The 19,823-nt window shown below is 59.1% G+C and overlaps 1 protein-coding gene across 7 annotated transcripts; it reads right to left on the bottom strand.

Moving 5' to 3' along the window:
- Window positions 1-1,201: 1,201 nt before the first annotated feature.
- On the bottom strand, window positions 1,202-17,369 carry CASKIN1 (CASK interacting protein 1). 7 transcript variants are annotated; one of them, XM_081297684.1, is made up of 19 exons: window positions 17,165-17,369; window positions 11,508-11,559; window positions 11,311-11,408; window positions 11,004-11,149; window positions 10,828-10,923; window positions 10,585-10,715; window positions 9,631-9,739; window positions 9,447-9,555; window positions 9,268-9,362; window positions 8,995-9,112; window positions 7,761-8,023; window positions 7,592-7,676; window positions 7,416-7,507; window positions 6,475-6,585; window positions 6,288-6,389; window positions 4,786-4,924; window positions 2,703-4,712; window positions 1,770-2,184; window positions 1,202-1,641 (listed from the first exon to the last, which is right to left on the bottom strand). In XM_081297684.1, the coding sequence occupies exons 1-19, from the start codon at window positions 17,256-17,258 to the stop codon at window positions 1,542-1,544; spliced, it is 4,365 nt and encodes a 1,454-aa protein (XP_081153810.1). In that variant the 5' UTR covers window positions 17,259-17,369; the 3' UTR covers window positions 1,202-1,541. The 7 variants fall into 7 exon arrangements, with proteins under 7 accessions (XP_081153810.1, XP_081153807.1, XP_081153811.1 ...); XM_081297681.1 differs by having other exon boundaries at window positions 9,268-9,555; XM_081297685.1 differs by having other exon boundaries at window positions 7,416-7,676.
- Window positions 17,370-19,823: the final 2,454 nt, after the last annotated feature.

The raw sequence follows: 19,823 nt of genomic DNA, 5'->3' as shown, positions 1-19,823 counted from the left end.
CCCCACTTTTCCCAACACACATACCCTCAAAGAGTGAGCCAGGCAGCTCTGTTTTCTGCTGTTTATTGATAGCTGACAGCAGCTCCCTGCCCAATCATCCCTCCCCACTTGCTGGAGCCCCAGTCTGGGTTGCCCACCAAGGAGAAGCCAGGGGGGAGCACATCCACTTAGGGGGAAGCTTCAGGTGTGAAAGTTGGAAGGGGCCTGATGCCTGGACACCCCCTTAGCAGGCCCCCTCCACCAGCCGGCACCACAGTCGCTGGTTTTCAGGTTTAATTCTTTTTGTTTGTTTGTTTTAAAGAAATGGCAAAGTTGTGTCCAACACTTGTGGATCAGCAAACACAATAGAGGAGACCAGTCAGTACTTTTTGGGGGGAGGAAAGGAGAGGAAAAGAGAGAGGGTGAGAATGACCACACAACACAGCCTTGGACCATGAGCAGAGCATCTGTGGGAACTCCAGTGTGGTGAACTGGTGCCAGTGCAGGGCCCTGGGGAGGGAGGGTGTGGTGCACCCTCATGCACTTCTGCCCGCAGCCTGTCACACTCCTGCACCCACACTGCTGATGCACAGCTGACATGCCCCATTCACCATGCTGCACACACAGCACACCCACACAGCAGCACCCCCAGGACGTGGTCTCAGCCAAGAGGGAGCCCTCCCCACGGTCTCAGTGGCATGGAGGACACAGACTATCAGCGAGCAAGGCACATCCTTCAAGTTCTTCAGACGCAGAGAAGTCACAATAGAGAAGGGCAGAAGAGACCTGGGCCAAACCCCAACCTCCCTGGACTTAGCCTCCTGTGTGCGCTAATGGTCAGGGCCATGGCCACTCCCAGGCAAAGGAAGGGAAGGACACAGGGTGGCCTGGGTCCCTGACAGCTTTTGTCTTGAACTGGATTCCAGTGTCCTTCCAGTTGGTAAATGGTTTTCTATAGAATCAATAATATTTTTTTCTTTTTTTAAATATATATTTGTTAAAGTTATACCTTTTTGTTTCTCTGGGGAAATCTGCTTCAGCTCATTCCCAATAAATTAATACTCTTGATAGCTTATATGCTGGGGCCCAACCTTGGCCCCCTGCCCCTTGTGCTGCCCCGAGAGGCTGGCAGAGGTCCCCCAAAGGGCAGTTCTGTGCTGGGCAAGGGCCTGTGCTGTGCCATAGATTTGGGAGGGGTCCACAGCGGCTGTCCCCTCCCTTTTCCTCTTGAGCAAGGGAGAGGCTGCTCTTCACCCGCAACCACGGGGACCAGCCTGGGCTGGCGCGGGCGGCAGGGCCCAGCAGTTATTGCACAGGGAGCAGCAGATAGGGACGGGCATCGCGGGGCGGCGCGTCTGCCCAGAGCCCTTGGGGCCCCCTGGCCCGGTGGTCCTCTAGGCAGGCTAGGCCCGGGCCAGGGGCGGGAGTTGTGCTTGTGCGGGGGCTGGCAGCACGGCCCGCCCCGCGTCGGGTCCGCCCGCGCCCGGAGCTGCCCGTCCTGAGGTAAAGGTCAGTGTGCAGGCCGGAGCCAGGGCGCCTCGGGCCCGACATGGGCGGCCGCCTCACTCCAGCATGGCGTCCAGCTGGTCGGCCAGGTCGTCGAACATGCTGCCGATGTCGTCCAGGATGCTGCCGGTGCTCTTCTCTGCCACCGCGGACGGGCTGCGGGCGGCGAGCGTGAGCCAGGCGGAGCGCCCGGAGCCTCGCTCTCTGGCCCCGCCCGCCTCCAAGCCTCGCCCCGCCCTCCGGCCCCGCCCCGCCTCCGAGCCCCAGGGGCGCGCCCCACCTACCGCGGGCCCTGCCCGTCTTCCTGCCGTATCTTCTCCTCCACCGCCTGCAACGCTGCGGCCAGGCACGCGCTCGTCTCCTCCAGCTTTTGCCGCGCGCTGTCCCCGGGCGAGGCGCCGTCGGGGGCAATGGGGGCCCCGGCGGCAGCGGCGGCCGCGGCCCGCGGGGGCTTAGTGGGCACGTGCAGCGCGGGCGCACCCGGGGATGGAGGCTTGGCGGGGCTGGCGGTCAGTGAGGGTGGCGTGCTGGCCGGCTTTGCGAGGGCGGCCGGCGGCTGGCGCGCCGGCGAGGGCGCAGGCGATGGACTGGCGCTGCCCGACTGTAGCCCCGCCACGGTCTTGGAGGGTTTAGGCGCCGTAGGCGGCGGCGGCGGCTTGGGGGAGACAGGCGGCGGCGTGCCGTGGGCTCGCTTCACCTCTGTGGGGAGGATCACGCTGGCACCCAGGGCGAGCGCAAGCCCTGCTGCTGTGCCCCAGCTCCCGCATGGTTAAGCTGAGACGCTGCCCCTCGCTCCAGCCCTCCCGCGGCCACCAAGGCACGCTCTGCCACGTGCAAACCTGTTCACATCACCGCTTCAGAACCCCCTTAATGTGTGACCTATTGCAGCCACGCTGGCCCTCCAGTTGCTTGAATGCCTTCTACCTGGGAGCCTCCCCTGCCTCCTGCACCTGAGTAGTCCTCCTCTTGGAGGGGGTCAAGGTCCTCCCTGCACAGATGTACTGCTCATGGGTCTCTGTGCTTCCTAGACTGAGAGCCAAGTCCACCTTTCCCCTCCCTGGGCTGTGACAGTTGCCAGTGGTGGATGAATGAGAGAGGGCTGTGAACACTCCAATCCCACCCAGGCAGGCATCATCAAATCCAAAAAAAGGAAAATCCGTCTGATTTGGGGTCCTACTGCCTCTACTCACCCTGCCCTCCTGGCTCCCTGTACCTACCTGGGCTGCCAGGGCCTGGCAGTGGCACCTTCTTGGAGGCAGGTGTGGGTGAGCCCTGGATCTTGGGCACAGGCTGAGCCAAGACAGGCTTGGGAGAGACAGGTGGCTTTGCCGGCTTCCGGGCATCACTATCGGGCAAGGGAAGTGGGGGCAGGTGCATCAAGTCAGTGGGTGGGGGTTCAGCAGGTGGGGGTGGTGGGGGCAGCTCTGGGGCTCCAGCCTGCTCCGAAGCTGGTCTGCGGCGCATGGTGGCCGAGCCATTCTGGTACACGGACAGTGGTGGGGGTGGCTCAGGCCCAGCTTCCCTTTCCTTGGCCTTGGGCCTGCGCTTGACTGTGTCAGACTCTGTTAGGATGAACTTGACATTCTCCTGCTGACTCTGCTTGGCCCGGATGCGCCTCTTGAGCGTGGCACTGGCCTCCACCCTGGCCAGTGGTGGGCCCTCCACACTCGCTTCACCCTTGGCTGGACCTCGAGACCGCTGCCGGGCTGCACCATCTTCCACAAAGTGGCCTTGATCTTCTGGCTCCCCTGGCCCTCTGCGGGCTGTGGCCAAAAGTCCAGTGACAGGCCCACTGAGTGTGCGGCGTCTGTTTACCACCTCACCATCAGGTCCAATGGCCTCTTTGTGCTTCACTGAGGCCAACACTGTGGCCACCCGGCCTGGCTCTGGACTAGCAGGCCGAGCTGTGGGGTGGCCCTCAGGTGGCCTTCTGGCAGCCCGTCCCCCACCCCCAATGGAAGACAGCTCAAGCATGGCCGCAATGCTCTTCACGCTGCCGGCACTGCCCGTGTCCACACTGCCAGCCAGATCGCTGGCCCGCCGGCGCTGTGCCCGGACTCCCAGCCGGCCATCTTCTATCTCAACATCTGGAGCTGGCTCATCAGCCAGGTTGGCACTGGCCATGGCTGAGCTGGAGCGCTTGGGTGGAGGTGGTGGGGGTCCCTTCTTGCGGGGCCGCACAGCAAATGACTGGCTGCGGTTGACATTCTTGTCAGTGCCAGCAGGTGCCCTCACTGAGTGACTACGGCCTACTCGCCGCTGGACTGTGGCATAGGGTCCAGCAGCAGTGGGCACTAGCAGCTCATCTCGCTCAGGCTCACTGTCAGATGCTGCGTAACGATTCAGGCTGTGGGCACGCTTCTTAGGCCGACCTGGCTCGAAGTCAGCCTCTGGGGGTAGGCACAGCGTGGGCACAGCCGCTGGCACAGGTGGGGGTGCAGGCCCTGGAGCAGCTGGCCCTGCCTCCCCTTCCACAGGCTGGGGTAGCACATAAGCAAAGCCACGGTGGGTGGGTGACTGAGGCAGGGAGCGGGGTGACATGGGTCGCTCCGTTGGAGGCAGCAACTGTGGGGTGGGCTTCACCTTAGCAGTGGCTGGGGCTGGACCATGAGGTCCCCCGAGGGCCTGGGGAGAGCCTGGCTGGGCTTTGGTGGGAGTTTGAGGAGGCGTGAAGTGGCTGGCGCCTGGTGGAAGGACCTGCCTTGGCTTGCCGGGCACTGGAGGCACACTTGCCCTCTTGATGCTGTGGCCATGGCGGCCAGGCCGGGCCTCCTTGGGTGGGGTTCCAGGAGCTAGTCCCTCATCCAGTAGGTACTCCTGGCTTCGTGACATGGGACTGCCAGGTCCAGGGGGCCCGTCACCCAGCAGCTCCTGAGAGCTGCTCATGTGCCGAGCCCGTCCACCCAAGCTGGGCTCCTGCCGCATGGTAGCTCTTGGGGTGGGCGGCAGGTGGTTGGAGGGCTTCTCAGCAGCAGCGGCACCCACCTCTGTTGGGCCAGTCATGGCTGCCTGCAGCTCACCACTGAGCTCACTGTCTTGAAAAGTAGTCATCTTAGGAGACTGGCAGTCAGCTGGGGCAGGCTCAGGTGGGGGCGGTGACTCAATGGCCATCGTTTCAAGCGACTGGGGTGCCTTCCGGCGCAGGGGCCCTCCCTCATACTTGGCGTATTCTGCTTTCTGCAGCTCTGCCAGCTTCCTCACTGCCAGCATCAACTTCTTCTGGTGTCCTGAGAGGGGAACACGGAGCAGGTCAAGCAGCCCCAGAGGAAGAGAGGGCAGGGGCTGGGGACAGAGCCTTACCGAGCTTGGTGATGCCAATCTCCTGCAGGTCCTCCCAGGTGATGTCAGTGATGAAGTCAATGTTCTCATAGCCGTTGTCCACCAGCACCTTGTAGTACTGGGCCAGGCCAATCATGGACAGCCACACAGCCAGGTTAGCCTACAGAGCAGGGGACACAGAGGGGCAGCCCAAGCCAGCTGCCCACACCTTGCCCAACTACTTGGAACAATTGGAAGAAGGAGCACTGGGCCAGCAGGGCACAGACAGACAGGAGGACAAATGGACAGGCCCAAGATGTCAGTATCGGAGACAGTATAGGTGCAGATGCCCCAGGCCAGCTCCTTAGCACAGCCACCAGGCACTGTTGTGCACACACGAGCTAACATACGCAAATGGACACAGAGGGACCTATCCTCAGGACACTCTCCTTAGGTTTTAGGGGGAAGAAAACACTTCCTTGCCTGGTCAGGTGGCCAGGGGCACAGTGCCCTGAGGAAGCACCCATACACCATGGACACAGACACACAGTGCTACCAGGATACAAGTACACCCTGCACACAGCACTCCCAGCCACACACAGGCATCGCACCCCCTCCTGCCTCATGCTCACACTCCTGCCGTCTCCCTACCCACATCAGATGCATGGTCACACACGTGCCACATACACACCACACAGTCATATCACATGTGTGTGCAAATATCCACAAAAGTCTTCACCAAGAACTGCATGTTTCCTGAGCTTCCAGCTGGATGTCACTCATGCACCAACACAGCACCCTCAGTCACACTGGTGACAGAGTGAGGCGAGGCCCATGGGACCCACACATGTTCCTGAGAGGACCCCTGAGCTGCTGACTGAGTGGATGAGCCAGGAGGTGGGGCGGGGATGAATGCAGACCCACTTGTCACAGACCCAGGGCCCTGCAAGGGTTTGGGTGGCCACTGGCACTTCTCCCACTGATGACTGGAGGCCAGCAGCTCAGTGTATGGCCCAAAGAACCAGCATCAGATTGGGTGGCCTGGCCCACTTTCAACAAGCCCAGAAACTGTCACTTGATATGGGCACATCCCTGTTAGCAACAGCATAGGCCATGGTCTGTGCAGGTACCATGAGAAGGTTAGTCAGTTGTTGTCACAGGCCAGCACACATGGTGGAGCCTGTGTACGAGCATGCAGTTGTCAGTGTCTTTTGGAGCACATGCCGGGGTGTAGCTGGCATGTCCCGACATGGGCCCTCTGTAACCTGCATGGATGCTCAATGGGCAGAGCTGAGCAGATGCTGCCTGTGTATGGAGGGACACTCTACTGGTTTCAGGCTCCCCTCACCCTGAGAGGACCCAGCCTAGGGGGCTGGTCCCAATGCCCTCATGGACAGAAGCTCTCCAGGCAACTCCCTGCTGGTGGGCCATCCACTGTCCACTTCCTAGAGCCCCAGAGGACAGGTAAGGGCTGGAGGCAGGGAGGCTGGCTGTCTATCTGTCTGCCAGTCCTGGCTCGGCCACCAGGCTGTGGGGAGCCTTACAGGTTTGTGTTCAGGCAGCCAGTCAGGGATGCTCAGGCCGCTGATCTCTGCTGTGATCTTCTTCCGGTGGCCTGGCTTAGTGACACCAATGGCTGTGAGGTCCTAGGCACAGAAGAGGCCTGTTGGCAGGAGGCAGGGACCTGTCTTTGAAAAGGGGTGAGGTGGTCGGGTGGCTGCAACTGCTCACCTCAGGAGTCATGCGGCTGATGGTGGGCAGGTCGTAGCCAGCGCTGGTGAAGTTGGGGGCGTAGAGCTGGAGCTGAAATGTGGCGAGCCACTGGCTGACTGCCTCGGCACTCTGGAAGACACAAGGCACCGGCTACAGCCTGCCCACGTCGGACCTGCTCCCCAGCCACCACAGCACCTCCTTCTTTGCTTGGCTGGTGGGCCACGGAGCGCTGATCTGCCATCCATGGTCCATCTGCAGCCAGGCCTGGGTGAGCCTGGCACCGGCGCTCCAGCTGCCGTCAGCACTCGACCTGCCATCCTTGACCCCGAGCATCCTCAGCCCTCAAGCCTTCTTCTGTGAGCTCCGCCAGGAGGGTGCATCCAGCTGCTGTTCATGTCACAGCTCCCTAAACTTCCCCCCATTCCTGCACCAGGGACACCCATACCATCTTGGGGAGGCAGGTAGTGTGGCCCCATGTGAGGGGGCTCTAGGGGACAGTGGCCTAAGTTTGGGCTGCTCGGTGCTCCACAGGCAGGGGTGCCTCGCCTCCTCTGTTGTGCAGGACTCAGCCATCAGTTCACACCTCCCAGCACACAGGCACATGCATACACAACCCACTGCACCCACACACACTCGTGTCTCACACCCATCCTCTTCCATCTGTGCAACCACACACATGCATATCTGTCTCATGGCTGCACCATTCCACACACACCCCTATGTACCTCCACAAGTGTGCACATGCTAGCTCACAGCCTACACAAGTGGACAACACCTATACACTCGTGTGTGCACATGTGACGCACACACAGACTAACAGACAGATAGAAGGACAGTCTGGCCTTTCGAAGCCCCTTGCCCCTGCTGTGGCCAGACCAGACAGGCTACGTGGGGGTTATTTAGACTGTCAGCCCCCACCCTCGTGAGACCAGCCATGGGAGCCAGCTCGGGCCCTGTACCTTGCCCTCTGAGGCAGGCTCCAGCTTCTTGGGCAGCTGCTCTCCGTAGACTTGCCCAGTGTGGGCTGCTGGAGGTTGGGACCGGGCAGTACCTGGTAAAGACAGGGGATAGCAAGGCAGGGGCTGCTCAGGGTCACCTTCCTGGCAAGCCAGTGCAGCTAGGTCCTTGTTCTTACCTGTAGAGCCCTCTGGAGGCTTGATGGGGCTGTCCCCTGGGCTGGACTCAGAGACAGGCTTCTGGGAAAGCACCGTTGCCAGGAGCTACGACCAAGAAGCCAGCTCATCAGTGCTGCTCCAGGCCAGGCCACCATGGCTGCCCTGGCCCCAGCCACCACCCCGACTGACCTTGACCCCTTCAGAGCCTGCATGCAGGGCATGAGCTCCACTGCTTCGGCTACCAGCCACACTGCTCAAGCTGCCACTGCGGTCACCACCTGCCAGCACAGGGAGCATAAGGTGCCCAGCAGAAGTGCCACCACCCCAGCCCTCCAAAGGACCCAGCACACCTGCAGAAGGCTTCCTTAGCACCCAGATCTCCTCTGGGGGTGCAGAGGGCCCTGACGAGCCACCTCCCTGGGGTGGGCTTGGCTCACTGCCTGCTCGGGAACCTGTAGGACAAGCACAGCTTCCCTGAGCTCCGGGTACACCCAGGTGGGCCCTGACACAGAGTGGGGCAGAGCAGAGGTGGCACACACATGCACGCACATACACACAGCTGAAAGACCCTCAGGAGACCCCAGATATTTCAGACCAAGAGAAAGTGGTCAAAGGAACCCAGAACCAGGTGTCCTGTGGTCCTGCAAGCAAAGGGGCTGAGGACTCTTGGAGGATATGACCTTCTCTGAGCTGGGGCACAGGAAACAAGCTGCTCAGGAGCCCGAGGCCAGGGCTACCATCCAGAAACTAGAATGACTATGGGTGACTGGCCATACCTCCTACTGCTCCCCTCTGCCCTCTTGCCCCACCTATCAATCTCCACATCCTCTGCAAAAGGTAAATGGATCCCCTGCCTCCCTGAAACCAGGTCAGGGGGCTTCCCAACCTGGTCCTGCATTCCCTCCCCAACTCACTCTTCTTCAGCCAAGCTGCCCCTGCTGCCCCTGCTCCTCTAAGTGACAAGTTCCTTCCTGCCTCTGTGCCTTCCCATGTGTGGTTCCAGCTGCCTGAACTGCTCTGCTGGTAGACAGCCCCTCCTACCTCTCCCTAACTAAAGCCAGCCTCTCTCCGTGTTCTCTGGTTGGTATGCTTCCCTCTGTGTTGACTTCGCTGTCTCTTGTTCCCTCCCACTCCACAGCAAGCCCCTTAAGAGCAAGAATAGTGTCTGAAACTCCTGTGTCCTTAATGGCCAGCTCCAACCAGAACATAGCAGGCATGCAATATTTGTGGAATAAATGAAGGAATGCATATAGGGAGCTGGCAAGGAGACAGCCCACAGGACACGCTGCTGGATCTGAGCAGTGGCTAGAAGGCTGACCCTGCCTTGTCACCAGCATGCCAGAGCATGTGTGTTGCTTTCTGGCCCCTATGCTCAGGCCCAGAGGCTCCTGCCTATAACCTCCCAGGGTTGGGAGAGACTTGCCTGCTCGCTTGATGATAGCCTCACCCAAAGAGGAAGGGAAGTAGCCCACTCGGTCATTGCCTGTTCTGTTGTCATGAATACAGCCCTTCCACCGGCCATCTGGATGCTGCTCCAGGACCTGGCCAAATATGTGGAGGAACATGCTCGGAGAGACATCCTTTCATGGGGGGCCTGCCCAGCACTCCTACCCCAAATGCTGTGGGAGGGTGTTCTGGGTAAGCCTGCCCCAGTCCCACCCACCCCTGCCACAGCAGCCCCAGGGACCGTCCTCACTGTGATGATGTCCCCGGCCTTCACGTTGAGGCTGGTCAGATCATAATTGTTGCAATAATCCTTGGTCGCCCGGACCTGCAGGGCTGCCGAGGCCTCTGGGGATACAGGAGGTGGACCCCCCAGTCCTGCAAGCTGCCCACCCAGGCCCCGCCCCAGACCTTGGCCCCGTCTGGGCCCACCTCGCAGCAGCTGCTTGATCTCCTTGCTGGCCTGGGATGTGGTGAACTGATGCACAATGTCCAGTGCCGTCTGGCTATAGGTGTTCCTCACCTGGGCATTGATCCCACTCTGTGGAAGGGCAAGGCCCTGTCAGGAGCCCCATGCCCCTGCCTGGACCCCATTTCCCCCATGCCCTAGACTCACATCCAATAGCAGTCGAACAACTTCCGTCTTCCCACAGAGTGCAGCCTCGTGCAGGGCCGTGCCAGACTTGGTCTGGCGGTTAATGTCAATGCCGGCTTGGAGGAGGAGTCTGGTGGCAAGAGCCAGCAGGGCCTTTAGCAGGAACTCTCCTCCCCAGCACCCTCAGGCCAGGCCTCAGTTCCTGGGTCCCCAACTGCCTGCTCAGGTCAGAGGTCAAGCTAGCTCTGCCCTCTGTCACTGACTACAATCGTATCTGATGTTTACCAAGCACCTGTCAAAGTGTCCATCCCTTGCTGACCCCCAAGGTTATTTTCTTGTCCAGTTCTGATGTAGTCCCTGTGAGCTCCACTGTATGGATGAAGAAACTGAGGTTCAGACAAGTTAAGTGCCTCTCTGAGCTCAACCAGCAAATGGCAGGGCCAGGATAGATTCTAGGCTGACAAGATATAGAAGACCCTTCCCCAGCTGGGCACAATGGCCTGTAATCCCAGCTACCTGGGAGGCTGAGGCAGGAGGTTCAAAGCCAACCTCAGTAACTTAGTGAGCCCCTAAACAACTTAGTGAGACTCTGCCTCAAAATTTAAAAGGGGGGGGGGCAGGGGGACAGGAACTGTGGCTCAGTGGTTAAGTGGCCCTGAGTTCAATCTCTGGTATCTATCAATCAATCGATCAAGAAATCAATTACAAATAGGGCTGGGGAGGTAGCTCAGTGGCAAAGCACCCTAGGTTAAATCTCCAATACCAAAAAAAGGAAACAAACAAAACCCTTTCCCAGTCCCTCCTGCTTATCCTTTATTTGGCAGCTGAAGGCCATACTCAGAAGCCTGACCATAACACTATGGCTTCTGGGAGGCTCCTCTTATCCCCAGGCCAGAGGCAGGAACCCTGAGCTCCTGGATGCTGTCAAGCCCCAGGGATCCTGAGGTTTGGTCCTGTCCCTGTTAATAGCCATACCTGATGATGTCAATGTGGCCATTCTTGGCTGCCAGGTGCAGGGGGCTGGTGCCGTTGGGGTCAGTGGTGTCTCCTGGGCGGGGCTCCAGCAAGGCCGCACACATGTTGCTGCTCAGGAGCAGCTGGACCACCTTGAAGGAGGGGTCAGGGCAGGTAGGCCCTGGCTTGGGGCTTCCCCAACCCCCATCCCAGGTGAAGAGGACAGGTAGGTGGAGTCCCACTCAGCTCCCTGAGGAGACTTACCCCAACACGGCCGAACTCACAGGCCAGGTCCAGGGGCGTCTTCCCAGAGTTGTCCACCATGCATGGGTTGGATTGGTGCTGTAGCAGCATCTCTGACTGCAGGCCCATGGCACAGTCAGTCCCAGGCATCACCAGCCCCACTGCCCTGCCCATCCTGCCACCCCACACAGCCTCACCACATCATAATGACCGTGCTGGGCCGCCAGGTGCAGGGGGATGTGGCCCTCATCAGATGGGATGTTCACCGCCGAGCCCGCCTTCAGCACCAGTTTCATGGGCTCCTTCCGGCCTTGCCAGGCTGCATAGTGCAAAGGCCGCATGCCTGGGAGCAGCAGGGCTGTTGGGAGCTGACCCCTGACCCAGAATACAACCCTGATCTTATAACATCCTGCTTTGATGGAGATATCAGCCATCCAGACTGCAAGGACCCCACCCTGACTTTGACCCCCTGCCCTTGGCCTTGAGGCCCTGGAGCAGGCTTGCCTTTGTTGTCCTTGATGTCCACAGCAGCCTGAGCCTCCAGCAGCAGGGTGATTAGTTCTGTGTTGCCATTCAGGGCTGCATGGTGCAGGGCTGAGAAGCTGAGCAGGCAAAGGACAAGTCTAGGAGAGGACCAGGCACCTGGCCTTGCCCAGAGCCTACCTAACCCATGGTGCCACCACCTGGCTGAGAGAACTCACCCATCTGGATCCTGGAAGTTGACATTGATCTTCTTGGTGGATCCTAGGAGTTCTGGGGGAAGAAGGAGACATGGTTGAGGGGAGGCTCTGCCCGGCCCCTCCAGGTAGCCTAAAAGCAGGGAAGGTGGTGGCCAACTCCCTGGTGGGCTCTACATCAGGGTCTTAGTCTATAAACATGCACTTGGTTCCAGGTGCCAACTTTTGGGGCCTTAGTTTCTCATTGCACAGAGATAGGGAGCGGGTGTTCACTGAACTAAGCACTGCGGGCTGTCCTGACCTGGGAGCAGGAAACAAGACCATGCACCCACATGGGCTTACACATGTGCACACACACCCCCTCCCTCAGGACGCTGGCTGAGCACCTGCCACTGGTGGGAGGGAGAGAGCCATCCCCATCTGTCTCTCAGAAGGACCCAGATGGGGCCGGGGGTGGTCAGGGAGACTGGAACACCGGAAATGGGGTATCTCTGGGGGAAAAGTTGGTACAGCTCCCCACTGCCATCCCTGGATGGCCCTGGGGAGGAGCTTTACACCTGCAGGGCAGAAAGGGAAGCAGGCAAGCAATCCAGGACACTAAGCAATCCCATGTTGGCCTCCCTGCTCCACAGGGTCGTGCTCAGACCCCAGGCTCAAACCTCCTAAAGCCCTGAAGGGACAACAGCTTCCCTTTGGGGCTAAGTCTCCTCCTGGGACCTCTCTCATCCTGGCTTCACCAGCTGCCTACCAGAGGAGGAGAGCCCACCAATGCCTTCCCAGTGGGCTCAAGTCCACCAGGACCTGGGCCAACCCCCTGCCTGTCTGGGCCATGGTTACATAACCCGTTTGTGGGTCAGTCACTCCATGAGGTGGGGCTGGCAAGACAGAAGCCCCTTTGTCCAGGCCCAGGACAGGAGTGGGGGTGGGGACCTGAGGGCAAGGGATCCAAGGGAGTCGAGTCACAGAGACCCGGCTGCAGGGCTCTGCTCTGGTGCAGACTCGGCTGTGGGACACAGGGTGTGGGTCCCCCAGTGACTCTCTTGAAATCCATGAAGTCAGAGGGACCTGAACTCATCTTTACTCAGTCACTTAGTAGCCTGTGGCCCTGGCCTCTGGCTTCCCCCATGAGCAGAGAAAGGCAGCAGGCCATGCCGAGGCGCAAGGGCATTTCCGGACAGCAGGCACTATAAATGCTAGCCGTGCGGGAATCCCACCCCCGCCGTCCCGTGGGGGTCTCCTGGGCAGAGTGAAGGCATTTCTACTCCCCAGCCATCCCCTCTGCTCAGACGCTGCTGGCGCCAGTATCCATCTCAGTTGGCAACAGAGCCGCTCTCCCCATCCGTGGCCGAGGCCACAGCCTTGGAGTCTAGCTGGGGTCTTTCTCAGGCAGTTACGTAGTGTCCTCAGGTCAATCCCATCCACTTCAGTGCCACTTCAAGACTCACTCTGAGCACACTCAGGATCCTTCACTGCTCAGCTTCTCACCATGTCATGGTCACCAGGGGCACTGCTCCCAGGACCCCTAACTATCCTTGCCTCCCCACCAGCGTCCCTACTCTCTCCCTGTGCCACTTGATCTGTCCTCTGTACCCACTAGTCAAAGCCCAGGAGACCCTCCAGCGCCCATCTCACTGGGTGGAGACTAGAGTCAGACAATGGCGTTGCAAGACACGCTCCCTGCTCTTCTCCGACCTCTCCACCCTCCTTGATGTTCCTTCCACGTAGGCTGCGCTGCCATGGGGCCTCGGGACCTTTGCACACATGGAGTCTAAGTGTGGACTACTCTTCCTGTGTTGTCCCCATGGTGCTCCCTTCACACCCCCCAGGTACAGTGGCTGCCTGCTCAGCAGGGCACTCCATGGCAACCCTTCCCCTCCCACATCTGCTGCATTCTGCTCTTTAGCCCTCCTTGCTGCCCCCTTGACACATCTACTTATTAACATCCACGCGATCCCTCTCTACCATTGAACTATATGCTCCCAGAGGACAAGGGCTCTTGTCCACTGTGCTCAAAGCTGCACCCTCAGTGGCTGAAACAGCACCTGCCACTACCAGATGCTTAGTCAGTCACTGAACTGATATCCATGTTCCATACAGTGTCCATCACCAGGGCCAGCTTCATGAGCATGTGACTGCACGGTTGCCTGAAATTTGATTTTCCAGTACTGGGGATTGCACCCAGGGGTGTTCTATCACTGGACTATATCCCTAGCCATTTCTTTTGCTTTCTGTCTTTCCGTCTTTTTTTTTTTCTTTTTCTTTCTTTCTTTCTTTTTTCTTTTTGTGTGTGTGTGGTACCAGGGATCAAACCCAGGAGGCACTTAACCATTGAGTCACATCCCCAGCCCTTTTTTATTTTTTACTAGAGACAAGGTCTTATTGAGTTGCTTAGGCCTCACTAAATTGCGAGGCAGGCTTTGAACTCATGATCCTCCCGCCTCAGCCTCCCCAGTCACTGGGATTACTGGGATTGAATTTAGGGAGACTCAACCACTGAGCCACATCCCCAGCCCCATTTTATATTTAGAGACAGGGTCTCACTGAGTTGCTAAGGGCCTTGCCATGGCTGAGGCTGGCTTTGAACTTGTAATCCTCTTGTCTCAGCCTCCGGAGCTGCTGGGATTACAGGTGTGCACCACAGCACCGGCTCTATTTTTTTATTTTAAGATAGGGTCTCCTCGCCAAGTTGCTGGGCTCTAATTTACAATCCTTGTGTGTCAGCCTCCCAGCTACCCGGAATTACAGGCATGAACCACCATGCCCAGATGAAATTTAATTTCTGGATAAGGGCCCTGCATTTTCATTTTGTATAGGGCCCTATAAACTATGTGGCTGGACCTGCCACAATCTCCTGCCATGAGCTGTGAGGAGTGAGGACATCTAACCCAGGGTGATGTTTAGGATGCTCTGCCCCCTACTCTTCTGAACTCCAATGTAGCTAGCTTTTAGCACATCCCAAGACTTCCCAAAGCCAGGCCCTCTCTTCCCTCCTATGTGGGGCCTCCAGGCAGCTGTGGATGAGACTGGAGCCCACAGCCAAGTCTTCCTGCTCACCTGGCCACACCTGCAGGTGCTGACAGTTCAGATGGGCTTGGAAGCCAAAGTCCAGAAAGTGACATGGGCACCAGTGGGGAGGAGTCTCCATTACAAAAGGGACCACCCTCACCAGAGGGGGGTCACCTTACTAAGGTCATCTGCCTGTAGTCTCATCAGGAAGAAAAGTGGTGACAGGAGATAGAGAGCAGGCTGATGTCTCAGGAGGCCTCATACTGCCTGCAGGGGACACTAGGTACCCAGGAGGGTCCCAGGACTGAAGAGGGCCTAGGACTGGGAAGGCTGTCCCACACAGAGACAGTTTCTCTGAATGAAGCAGAAATGTGGCTGAAAAGGGCTGGGGAAGTGGGGCAGGGCAATTGGGGGCCAAGCTGAATGTCCTGGGAGGCCCTTTCCCTGAGGTCACAAAGTCCTATGCATTCTATATCAGTAAAAACTCCGCTCTCCAATCTGCCCTATAGCTTGGGACTCCATTTCTCATGACCCTAGCCCTCTAATTGCTCTCCTGAGACTACCCCAACCTTTGGGGTCAGATCCACACTCCAGGCTGGAAGGAAACTCTTAGTGGGCCAAGGTGAGAAGGAGGCCTGCAGAGGCCCAGGGTGTTCAGGGAATTCCTCCAGGACGTCCTGGGGAAGGGAGGTTGGGCTAGAGGCCAGGGAAGGGCTCTTCCATGGCAGCAGAAGGGCAGCCCTGGCCCTGCATTTTCCCTTCCAAGCAGTCTCTTCTTCCTCAAGGACAATTGCTAAGTGTGCGTGTGTGTGCAAGGGGAGGCTCCCTTCAAGGCAGGGTGGGGGGCTGACAGAGCCTGAGGTGACAGCAGCTGTCGGGCAGAAGGAAGGAGAGGGATCAAGGACACAAGCATGGTGGGAACACCTCTGGGCTCCTTGAGGGGGGCTTGAGGACAGTGCTGGATGCCCCCTGCCCAGTGGCCTAAACTCCAGCTGTACTTTGCTGAATCAAAATACATCTTACTCCAAAGCAGGCCAGCGTTGCCATGACAACTGTGCTAATTCATGGAGGGATTTCTCTGTCTGATTTATTACACCCGCCCCTGTGAGTCAGAGAGCACAGATACAGGGGGCCAGGGCAGGTGTCTCTCCTGCCCCAGAGACCATACTAGCCTGAGGCAGAGGTAGAGACCCAGTTGGAGGCAAAGCCCCCCCTCACCTCCCCAGGGTGGCAGAATGGCCTGGACTTCCTGTTGTCAAAGGAAGCCATCACAGTTGGCATTTGCTAAGTGTTTACAAGTGCCTGGGCTTCATTGCCCTCTCACTGTTCTCATGACACTGCTATGAGGTGGGGAACCCAGAATCCCATCCTACAGATGAGGAGACTGAGGCCCAAGGAGCCAGTTATTTGCACCCAAGGACACATGGCCACTAGGTGGAAGCCTATACCTTGCCTCCTTAGAAGCCCTCCTTTTCTCAGCTCTGAGGCCCTGAAATCAACCCAATAAGCAGAGCCTCCCAGCCCTGGGAGATAGAAGCAGGGCCAACCTGGTGCCTACAAGGCATGGGTGCCCTTCGCTTTGACTATACAAAGTGGACAGGAGTTAGCCAGGCAGGGCTGTTGGGGGCAGTGTTCCTGGGGCTCAAGAACCTACCCCTCAAGGCAGTCCCATATCTCAGCATCCCTTTGGAGAAAAAGGAGGGGGGCCTCCCCAGCTTACACAGTCCATGGGGTGGGGAGTGAGGACACCCAGATGTGAGGACAGCCAGTGAGGACGCTTCTCCACACATGCCAACCTGCAGAGCCCTACCCGAGCCGGCACAGGTGCCCTGACACACTGACACGGTCATACGTGCGCAGCCGCACACGCTGCTGGTCCACACGCCCATCCATCGCCTGTGGCCTCCAGGGAGGCTCTGAGCTGAGCCCGGATGAGTGCTGGGATCTGGGCTCCAAGCTCCCAACCCTTCCCTGGGGCCTCCACAGCGCAAGCTAGAGAAGGACAGTGAGGGCCTCCGCTCCCTCAAGCTCCCCTTTTGCATCAGGGAAACCAGGGAGGACCAGGGTCTGTTGGTTCAGGCCTGAGCAGTGGACTCACAGCGCTTGTCTCCCAGGTGGCACCTGCTTAGAGCCCAGACTGCCCTGGGCTGGGCGACCTTGGGCCTCTGCTGTTATCAATAAACAGCCCCCCAGGCCATGCCTGGGCAGCCACACCCCCAGCGTGGTCCTGCCCCCCCAACCCCAAGCCTGTTATTAAACATGGGGTGGGGAGAGAGGTCTGACAGGGATTGTCAGTCCCCAAGTCGCCCCTCATTGCAGGGGCCCCCTCCCTCTCTCCGTGGTGTGTGAGTGTGTGGGGGCAATAGCCTCGCCCTTTAAAGGCCCCAGCTGAGACCCCCAGCCTTCAGCCCGCAACCTGGGAAGGGAGGGGCCAGAGGCAGAGAGGGAGGGATGCGAAAGCCTGCGGCCGGCGGAGAGGTGGGTGCCGCAGGTGCCCGCTGGGGGGACAGCGGGTCGGCGGCGCTTGGTGCCGCCGCTCCTCCAGCGCTGGGGGAACGACCGAGGGTCTGGGTGCTGCTGGCCCCGCCCCGCCCCCGGGGACCCGCGGCATCCCCTCCCCGCCTTGCGCCGGGGAGGTGGGGGCCCCGCCGGCCGCTCGCGCCCCCCGCACTCACTGGCCTTCCCCGGCCGAGGCCTCTGCAGCAGCCTCTGCGCGGTCCCCACGTCCTCCGCCTTCACCGCCTGCACCAGCTCCTGCTCCTTCCCCATGGCGCGGCCGGGCCGCAGAGACGCAGCGCGCTCCGTGCGCTCGGCGGCTCAGAGGCGGCGGCGGCCCCGCGGCTGCGACCGCATCCTCTCCGCGCCGCGCCGCCTGCGCCGCCCGCCGCCCTGCGCCCTCCCGGGCTCGGGCTCGGGCTCGGGCTCGGGCGCCCAGGGGCGGGCAGCGCGTCACGGGCGGGGGGCGGCCCGGGGGCGGCGGCCGGCGGCGGGCGCGGACGCGGGGTGGGGGCGCGGCACCTGCGCCGCCTCCCGGACGCCTGGGTCCGCTTCTGCGGCCGCTGACCTCCGTCAGCCAGCGCCGGCCGCGCGCCCGGCTCCGTGGCTCCGCCCCCGCACCGGGCCCTTCCCCCAGACGCCCCCTCCCCACGTGCGGGACCGCGGGTCGGTCCTTCTGCGGACGGCGGGGTCCGGGGACGATTGTCAGGGGCTGGGGTGGGCCGCGCCGGGGGTGGGCCGTGGAGCCCCGACGCGACGGCGGCGCGAGGCTGAGCCTGGGAGAGGCTTCCAGAGGCTGCAGGACCCAAGGGGGAGGGACTCGGAGGCAGTGAGCGGGCGGGGACCCGGGCACCCGTGGCACCGGAGCCGGCCCGCCAGAGGCTGTCAGACGTCTCTGGCCCGCGGTTCCCGTGGGAGGTGTCGAGGGATTGTGAAGAGGAATCTCCCAATAATGAATTCGGTGTCAGGGAACCCGCATCCCCTCCCCCCAACTACACCTTCTTCCCCAGCAGCCTCTGGCTCCTCTCCACAAACAATGCCAGGGACAGCCGTCCCCTTAAGACAGCAAAGGGAGCCCGACTCACAGCCCTGCCCAACACCAAAAAGAGCCCTGGCCCCAGCCTGCTTTCTCTGCAGCTGCAGCAGGACAGCCCCAGGCAGGACAGTTGCATCTGACAGGTGCTGGAATCTCCACCTCCAAAGGTCTCACCCTTCTCACCTCCTGCCTGAAGGCCAGCCCAGCCCTGGATCAGGCCTTCTCCTTGACATGCCTGCAGCATTGTAGACACAGGCCAGTTGGGGTCTGGGTCCTGACTCAGAGAGGGGCAGATCAGCACCCCAAACCAGGCTGTTGGGAGAATTTGGCGGGAGTTGCACATATGAAACATGGCCTGATGCCTGACTCCCTGTGGTCCTGGACCAGTTGACAGGGCCAAGAGGGTGGCCTGAGGGCTGGGATGTAGCTCAGTTGCAAAGCGTCTGCCTTGCATTCGCAAAGCCCTGGGTTCGACCCCCAGTTCCAAAAAAGACAAAAAAAAAAAGAACCCCACCAAAAAAAAAATAAGATTAAAAAAAAAGAGGGTGGCCTGAGGGTGGGGAAAGAGAAGTTTCAGGCCCAGGGAACCCCATAATCATGTCATTCCCTTACAAGGTCTCCCATGAGGCTTAACGAGCAGGCCTGTGTCTGGCATGTGGGGCTCCCACAGGGGTCCCTAATTGCAAAGGCCTTTCTTCCTGCCTGCCACCTTTGATAATGACCAATTCCTTGGTACCTGCCAGGTCAGGTGCTGTGCTGGTCACTTTATAGATGGGGTTAGATTTATTATCCCCATATTGCAGATGAAGAAACTGAGGTTCAGAGAAGCTATGTGCCCCATCTGAGGTCCCAAAGTCTTAAGGTCCTGAGTCTGGGCTTCAAACCCATATTGGTTCCTGGATGTGTCCTAGTTCTTCCTCTTACTACCTCTGTGATCCTGAGCTGGTCATGTTGTCTTTCTGAGTCTCTTATTTGCTCTCTAGGTTACTTCAGGATTAACTGTGATGCTATCCACACAGCTGTTCACACATAACTCAGTAAGTGCTCAGCAAGCGGTTGCTGTGCTCCGTGTGAAGTTCTTAAGCATCCCTTCCTGGCCACATGGGGAACAACTGTAAGTGATTCATCTTTGTATGTTCAGTTCCTAGCATATAGAAAGCACTACCAAAAAAAAAAAAGTACAACATACAGATTAGAAGACAGCTATCATCATTACTTTTACTGTTGTGTTTTGGGCTTGTTAAGGTAAACCTGTATGCCTGACATTTGCAGAGCCTGGGGCAAAAACAAACACAGACCCACTCACAGAATATTGGAATATTTAAATATTTTAACTCACACTAGAAACATGTTAAATAAAATATATTCTGTTCTCCTACCTTGACAAATATACCTTCATCTAAATTTGAATTCAGAATTCTTGGATTCCTTCTGGGTCATGAACTGGTCCCTGCCTGCAGCCCACTCCTGTCTCTACCCAGCTCCAGTGCCACCCACACTCCACAAACAGGCATTCCTGAGCACCCTGTTATGTGGCCCACCTTCAGGAGGACAGACTGAGGAAGAGGGCTGTACAGATTCTGGGAGTCGGCTTGAGGCCTTTGGGTCAGGGAATTCCAGAGCCCCAAGTATATGGTACATTCTTGTGTGGTCTAGAAGGGGTACCTGGGTTCCAGGTGGGCTACTGCTCAAGGACCCACAGATTCCTAACTCTACAGGGTGACATGTAGCAGGAGGAGAGCCAGAGCCTTCCACTACTAGGTGAGGCAGAGCCCAGAAAGGGTCCAGAAGCCCCAGGTCAG

This window comes from Spermophilus citellus, assembly GCF_964194105.1.
Source record: "Spermophilus citellus genome assembly, chromosome: 6".
Classification (NCBI taxonomy): Eukaryota; Metazoa; Chordata; class Mammalia; order Rodentia; family Sciuridae; genus Spermophilus; species Spermophilus citellus.
The sequence above is the reverse complement of the archived record's forward strand: the minus strand, read 5'-3'. Positions and strand labels throughout refer to the sequence as shown.

What these genes read in the sequence shown, in the direction of transcription:
- CASKIN1 (XM_081297680.1), bottom strand. Translation starts at nt 17,258, where the DNA reads ATGGGGAAGGAGCAGGAGCTGGTGCAGGCGGTGAAGGCGGAGGACGTG. An exon ending in GGCTATCATCAAGCGAGCAG is followed by an intron (nt 8,024 to 8,994) that starts GCAAGTCTCTCC and finishes CTTGTCCTACAG; the next exon opens with GTTCCCGAGCAGGCAGTGAG. An exon ending in GAAGACGGGCAGGGCCCGCG is followed by an intron (nt 1,642 to 1,769) that starts GTAGGTGGGGCG and finishes CGCCGCCCGCAG; the next exon opens with CCCGTCCGCGGTGGCAGAGA.